Here is an 8188-nt window from a genome sequence, read left to right on the forward strand (position 1 = left end):
AACAATTTCTAACAGCTGATCATCAACAAATTCCTCTTGCTTCCCTCCTTGGGAAAAGTCGGGACGACTTCGTGTTACCGGAGCAACCTTCGCCAACATGACGACCGCGGTTAGGACGAGTAGGCCGTACAGAAACGTGTCATCCACACCGCTAGCACGACGGAGACAAAACGCCCATATCAGGAGGGGAGGAAAAGACGCTACTGTCCACCTGAATTTATCACGGAAGACCAGCTCAACAGTGGTAGTGACCAGGACACCGATCGCCAGTAGGACCAGGTGAAGGGTCACCGCGGTGTCCGGCACGATGTGGAAGTCCTGGACGAGCAGCTCGCTGACCAGCGCCGCGGTCTGGACGTAGTTCCAGGTCAGGTTGAAGGCCACACAGTTCTCAACCAGCAGGGCGTAACACGCGCGGTGACAGAGGGGGATTTGGCGGGAAACCTTCTTCTCTATGTTCTCGAGCGTTTTGTGTGCAACGAGCAGACATCCAATCAAAACACACTGATTGAGAACCTTCACTAGCACTGCGTAGGGCAAGTCCAGTGGAAGTACAGTTGACACCCAGTCATACAGTGCACTTATACCAAAGGTCCCTACGACCAGCTCGGGGATGGGAGGGGTAAAAATGTTCTCCCAGGAGTCCCTGAGCCAGTAGATCAGAGCCGCCGCTTTCCAGACGACACAAACAATGGTTGGAGCATCCGCCATCGCGAAAACAGTACACGCAGTCACCAGATGAGGCACAACTAGTCGTCCAAATAGCCGCTTTTACTTTGCTTGAGCTACTGGATTTGATTTTTCCAGGAAAGGGCCAGACGCGTCAGATAACATCTGTTATCTTTTGTCTAGGAACATGTCGGGCGGAACGTCATTCAAGATGCCCTGAGGCTTTTAGGTGAAAGCTACCATTTTCAATTTCAGACGAGACAAGTGATGGTTAGAGCACACATACATGTTGGGTTGGGAGGAATATGAATGCCATCCGAGGTGCCCCGTCACCCATAGTAAACTCGCCCTTGGGTGCTCGTCTCATGTCTTCAACCTTCACTAGTCCCAATAATCTACAACAGAAACCCAAAACCAAAACCCTGGCTACGGACAGGCTACAACGTAGTTTAGAAGTTAGTAAATCTGCAATATTAGTGTCACGTAATGATGAAGTCCAGACCAAACAGTCTTTTGAAATGGGTAAGTCAAGTATTTTTACAGATTTTGATTGAGACGATAAGGAATTCCATTCAAAGCACTGTCTTAGAGCACGACAAAGCTTTCTTTCTGTGTTGATCTGAGACGGGTAATGCCCCTCTTCCGTTGTGGAGTGACTTTTGTCTATCCCGCCTAACTACTGTGCTGTACATACAGGTGAGGTAAGCCTTATAAGGTCAAAGCGCATCACGGAAAATTACATATAAGATCAAACTGAATACCTGCGTAGTCACTTGTCTTGAGGCACTATTTTAGCCAAGTCGTATAGCTTTTGTTAAGGTGGGTTCACAGTTCACGCGTGCGTATATATTCAAGTCCGTGTAAGGTTCGTACGTACGTCTTAGCCTCTACCAGACTCCTTGGGTCACTGGAAAATAATAGATTACAAGGCATTCCGTATCACCCGAGGTAAAGCCCGACCGCGGGTAAAACGTAGTTTTACTTAGTTTACAGTGTATTCTCATATATTGCTGGCAGGGATTTAATTAAACAACCCCATTCTCAGAACCGTCTTGAAAGTTGTTTACAAGATCTAAGTCAGTGTCAACAAATTTGTAACAGCTGATTTCCAGTGAATTCCTCTTCCTTCCCTCCTTGGCAAAAGTCGGAACGACTGCGTGTTACCAGAGCGACCTTCGCCAACATGACGAGCGCGGTTAGGACGAGTAGGCCGTACAGAAATGAGTCATCCACACCGCTAGCACGACGGAGACAAAACGCCCATATCAGGAGGGGAGGAAAAAACGCTACTGTCCACCTGAATTTATCACGGAAGACCAGCTCAACTGTGACAGTAACAAGGACGCCGATCGCCAGTAGGACCAGGTGAAGGGTCACCACGCTGTCCGGCACGGTGTGGAAGTCCTGGACGAGCAGCTCGCTGACCAGCGCCGCGGTCTGGACGTAGTTCCAGGTCAGGTTGAAGGCCACACAGTTCTCAACCAGCAGGGCGTACCACGCACGGTGACAGAGGGGGATTTGGCGGGAAACCTGCTTCTCCGTGTTCTCGTTATGTTATAAATTTGGCAATATTGGGGTTATGTCTTTCATATCCCCATTACTTAGGAACACGAATACATGTACTTTTGAAAACATTAAAAAGATTATTGTGCCACATTCCCTACGGGCTAAAAGCTAGCTCTTTCTGCTGCATTTGTTATGTCATAAATTTGGCAATATTGGGGTTTCATATCCCCATTACTAAAAAAAAAAAAAAAACTAATGCTTTTGAAAACATTCAGGAAAGATTATTCACATCATATAGAAAATGTATTAATTTGTAAATTTGCAAAAAAACAGAACTCATAGGTATAGAACTAGTATATGAAGAATCAAACTTCACACCTGAGAGGCTGAGAGCTTTATCATTTTAAGATATCCCTGATCTTACTCCATTGTAAAATAGTTGAAGTAAATAAATGATATGTCAACCATCTGGTACTAGATGTGTATGAAATGCAAAGAGCAGGTACAATGAAAATAATTTATCAATCAAGTTAAATTTCACTTCATGTGTTCATTTGTACCTCTTTTTCACAGAAAAAACAAAACTGCTGTACCATTGAAAATATGACAAACTGGGGCATGTAATAAATGAACTGAATACATAATTGCACAAAATATATATTATATTATCAACTTCCTTTGGAAAAATGATCACCACCTTGTTAGTCTCAATATATTCCAGATAGCCCAACTGTTGTCAAACACCATTATGGGTTAAACGGTCATCACACTTGGTCAGGATTTAGACTAGTTCTTCTGCAGTGCCAGTGAGATGGCCAGCTTCCTCTCCCCAGTGAAGGACATGCGGGCGTGCTTCACGTACATGTTGTTCAGCATGATCAGGTCTCCCTTCTGCAGCTGGAAGCCCACAGAAACCTACAGAAAAAGTGTCAAAAAGGTCATTGAAAACAAGTAATACTAAGTACGGTATAAAGAGTTATTGACACAGCATACTGTACCAGTCTCTAAATGAGATGAGATGAATAGGTTTATTGGATACATAACACAGTCAATGAAACTAAGGCCTAGGATAAAAACTGAAGTGTACTAAAACACATACCTACATAACCTCGGAAGACTGTTAAATACAAAATGTATCTAACTTGATATTTACATATAAAAGTCATAGATATTCTAACAAAGGATTCAGGAGTCAGGCATAGTGGTTTTCATGAAGCTGATCTCATGACCCATTAACCCAGGCTATATTTGGCCTGACAAGGCCAAAGGTCTTCATGAAGCGTGTTGAACTTGGATATCACTTCACAGATCACTGCCTGGAAATCCTCCAGAACCTGATTAGGGTTGGGCACCAGTATACCCATGTACCGACTGGTTTGGGGACAAATTTGAAAATAGAGATAATGGTTACTGTGATGTAAATTTTAAATGGGGATGCAATTCTGTCCATTTTGAGGCTGCTCTTTGAACAGCACCGCTCTGAAAATATCAACATCATATTAATTATTATCATCACTCCAATTTAAAACTTGGAACATAATTTGTGGCACCCACAAAGACCTGTGCTCACGTTTGACTGTTCAAAATATTGATACATCACAACTGCACCATATAAACAGGTTCAGACCTGTTATTGTTACTGGCTGGGCAGACTACTCTCTCTATGTAGCCATGGGCTAAATTGTGAGCAGCTTACAAGAGGCGGGCTAAATCATAAGGGTCTGGAGTGGCTGCGATTCAACACTAACACAGGTGACCTCAATGCGACTGTCGCAAGGGTCTCGAGTGGCTGCCATTCGGCACCAACTCAGGTGACTTCAATACGACAGCAAATTGCCCCATTGGCGGCCAAAGAACTGGACCTCAATTTTCTTAACCCACCCCTACCCCTGATAATGATTACCTGCCAACAGACGTCCCTGATATGCTGCAGCACGTCGAGGGGGATGTCCGACCCGTCGCCGTAGTAAGTGTGGAAGGGGTAACGATTGTCTGGAATGTCCTTCTTTGACCAATCAGGATGAGCCTTGAAGTACGAGGCGTTCATGGAGTGCGGCTGGGTGAACCAGATCTCCTCACCTGTGGGACAAAGCCCATGCTAACATGAGCTAACATCTACCAGTTCATCATTATGTATATCAAGGAGGCTATACTGTACACAGTAGAAGCTGAGTTATCGGCACAAAAGATTACACACTTCTGTTAATTGCAAGGAATCCCAAACCGGTGTGGTCCAGCTGGAAAACTTGGCATTGTTGCACCCCCCGGATAACTAAACAAAATACGTTGGCAAATGAGATGTGCAATTGAACGGCTTCTACTGCTTGAGCATTAACCTCCTTGGGTATTATTACTCCATATAGCATCACAAACAGTGGCCTAGGCTCTAGCTATTTTTTGGTGGCTTGTTATGCGTTTGTGTCAGGCTTTCTACTTTCTTAAGGTTCTTTTTTTGTCTGCCAGCCAAGCAGAGGCTAGGCTTTAGCTCATTTTTAACATCTTTTAGATGTTTTTGTCATGCTCTCTATTTTATCAGGGTTTCTTTTTGTCTGCCAGTCAAGCAAGACTCGCTGACGAAGTAGACAAAGATGCCTACACAGATGTGACAGTCAATAACCAGCCTCAGGCAAATCTCTGCTTGGAGAGTACAGGGACATGTTTACGGCTGCAATTCAGCTATGTATCAGATGTTATGGTTGATACATACTTTTCCAAATTCCAATAAATGTATCTAAATGATACTATGAGAGGCTTGAAGTTACTAGAGGCCACTTCAATCTGTACTTTCAAGTGTTAGAAGATGACACAAGAAACAAATGGCCAATCCTGGCTCCAGTGTGATAACTGATTTCAGCATCAAGTAATACTTTTGCACACTACAAGTGTCTTTATACCGTCTACAGTCACCTTTGTATGTACGTAGTGCAGGCAGAGTTGTCCACCATGACAGGGACCCGTCAGACTCCCACTGGTACCCCATGTCATTGGCCTTCATGTAACTGTCAACAACAGACTTGTCCTCTGTCAGGAAAACCTGCAAAAATAACACAAAGTGTACACTTGTTATTTATGTGTACATGATTGCATATGAATGATACAATGCAAAGAAATCTTGGGGCTTATTTCGGCCATATCAAGGAAGTTATATAACCTCCATAGCCATATCAAACATTATAAGATACAGCACCAGGTTTGATTCAGGTTCAGTAAGCAACTGAGGATGGTATCAATTGTTTCTCTTCAATGCTTTATTAAGTATTATTGTACTTCACACACTACAAGTGTGTACTTCTGAAAGTGTGCACTTCTAAAAGTGTGTACTTCTAAAAGTGTGTATTTCTTCTACAAGTCTGTATTTCTAAAAGTGTGTATTTCTAAAAGTGTGTATTTCTACAAGCGTGTAACGGTATGTATACAACCGTGTATTTCTACAAGTGTGTATTTCTACAAGTGTGTATTTCTACAAGTGTGTATTTCTACAAGTGTGTATTTCTACAAAGCGTGTATTTCTACAAGTGTGTATTTCTATAAGTGTGTACTTCTACAATTGTGTACTTCTACAATGTGTACTTCTAAAAGTGTGTACTTCTAAAAGTGTACTTCTAAAAGTATATTTCTACAAATGTGTTTTGCTACAAGTGTGTATTTCTACAAATGTGTACTTTTAAAAGTGTGGATTTCTACAATTGTGTACTTCTACAAGTGTGTATTTCAGGAAATGATCATAATACATTGGAAACGGTACCTCTTGCCACGACGTGTAGGACCCTGGCGCCCTGTTTGGCACGTGACGGAAGTACCGTACGCCCAGCTTGCGGAACTTGTCCACCACGGCAGAGTCCAGGCGTGGCAGGACCTCCCGTACGTCCGTTAGCACGGTCTCCCCTCCCTTGCCTGGAGCAGCCGGTTGGAGACAGAAGAACGATATCTGGAGGAAAGGAAAGAAACACATTAAGAACATCAGACTCTCTCTATACGAATGTATATAAGTATGTGTGCATGTACGTATGTATATGTATGTATGCATGTATGTATATATATATATATATATACATACTGAGAGGGTGAGAGAGATATAGACATACATGTATACATGTATATATATAGATAGATGTAAAATAGATATTAAATATATATATATATATATATATATATCTCTAATAAAATATATATAATCAAAGACAGTATATAGGGAAGATAACATCATTTGCCTATATGCAAGAATTATGTGTTTTAAGAAACAGGGAAAACTGCATTTTAAAAAGTGATAAATGTGTGAGAATGGTAAAGTAAAATTTTTCAACTGCAGTGCAGCATATGAAAACTGCTGACTTCGTGACCTGGACAGGACCTTTTGCCCCAATTATGTGACTACCACTGTTGCCCCTTACATTATTTACAGTGCTGAACTGGTACAGACCAGTTTGGCAACTTGTGCTAAACCGGTGTGGACCGGTTTGCAAATGGGAAGTTACACATCAACTCATTAGTATATATATAATAGGTAGTCTGTAGATGTTCATATTTTCGACAACCCTGGGTCTTGGACTGGCTACAACTCGCCCTGAGCGATATTTTAGATTGGTGGACATACTGCCTTAACAGTTAAGTCGCCAAAGAGATCTGATGCTAGCCTGGTACCCAGGGTAAAAAGTGACATGGATTCTGTGGCACAAAATATAGGTCAGCACCTGCTGTCAGGCCTACCTCACATTCCCAAACCAGGGCCAGAGGGGCGGCTTTCGTGAACGAAAAGAATACAGTTGTAAAGAAAGATAGTACTGGGCATTATTTGTGTCTATTCTACGTCTAACGTTACTTTTCTATTTTTCGTTTCCGTAAACTGCCCGGTCAGGTTCTGGTTTAAGTCCTGGTTTGGAAATATGACGTTAGCTTTACTAGTATAATCACAGGTGGTTAATGAGTTGTTGGCACAGACGGAGACCCGTGTACTTATAGGCTGTCTTGGCAAACATGTCCTGACCACAATGTTTTCGTATTTATATTTCAGCCATACATAGTATGGTGAAATATATTGTATTCGTAATGTTTCTTTCTTTCTTTCTTTCTTTCTCCTGTCAAATCTTCAAAGTGATTCATCTCCGCCGTTCCTGGACCGAATGACCTGAAATTTGGCACAGGGGTAGAATGGGTCAATACCTTGATGCTTTTTTCTCAGTTTTTTCATATCTGCCTCTAAAATGATTTTATTGAGATTTTTTGGTCAATTTTAGACCAAAACTGTATATTTTGGCCCCTGTACCCTGGTATTACAACCAAATGAGCTGAAATTTGACAGAGATGTGCCTTGATAATGCTCCCATATAAATTCGATAACACTTTTGGTGTACAGTACAACAAAATGCTTATTTTTGCGATTTTTTGACCAATTTTTGACCAAAAAAGGACACTTTTGGCCCCTGTACCCTGGTATTACAACCAAATGAGCTGAAATTTGACAGAGATGTGCCTTGATGATGCCCCCATATAAATTCAATAACACTTTTGGTGTACAGTACAACAAAATGCTTATTTTTGCGATTTTTTGACCAATTTTTGACCAAAAAAGGACACTTTTGGCTCCTGTACCTTGGTATTGCAACCGAATGAGCTGAAATTTGACACAGATGTGCCTTGATAATCCCTTCATATAAATTTAATAACACTTTTGGTGTACAGTGCAACAAAATGCTTATTTTTGCGATTTTCGGCCAATTTTTGACCAAAAAAGGACACTTTTGGCTCCTGTACCCTGGTATTACAATTAAATGACCTGAAATTTGGTATAGATAGGCATTAGATACTTGGTAACAAGATTCAAGTAAAATTTTTGACATAAACAACTTTAAAATTATTAATTTTGGCACTTTTCTGAGGGGAATTTTGTTTTCTTTTGGCCTCCTGACGTGACCTTCCGTGACCCCGCACAGAGCCACACCTGTGCGCGTCAGCCGGAGAGTTAATTGAATCAAAGACCTAGCCAATCAGCGAAGGCCCTTGACCTGCTGCGGTG

The 8188-nt window shown here is 41.9% G+C and overlaps 1 protein-coding gene across 1 annotated transcript in view; it reads right to left on the reverse strand.

Moving 5' to 3' along the window:
- Nucleotides 1-2354: 2354 nt before the first annotated feature.
- Nucleotides 2355-8188, reverse strand: part of LOC118423099 (dapdiamide synthesis protein DdaC-like) — an 8301-nt gene continuing 2467 nt past the window's right edge. Inside the window, exons 2-5 of the mRNA XM_035831089.1 lie at nt 5921-6103; nt 5083-5209; nt 4079-4254; nt 2355-3090 (exon numbers count right to left, since the gene is read on the reverse strand). Coding sequence (XP_035686982.1) covers nt 2962-3090; nt 4079-4254; nt 5083-5209; nt 5921-6103 — 615 coding nt within the window. The 3' untranslated portion in view covers nt 2355-2961. The remainder of the gene's footprint in view (nt 3091-4078; nt 4255-5082; nt 5210-5920; nt 6104-8188) is intronic.

Source organism: Branchiostoma floridae, chromosome 9 (genome assembly GCF_000003815.2).
Source record: "Branchiostoma floridae strain S238N-H82 chromosome 9, Bfl_VNyyK, whole genome shotgun sequence".
NCBI classification, from domain to species: domain Eukaryota; kingdom Metazoa; phylum Chordata; class Leptocardii; order Amphioxiformes; family Branchiostomatidae; genus Branchiostoma; species Branchiostoma floridae.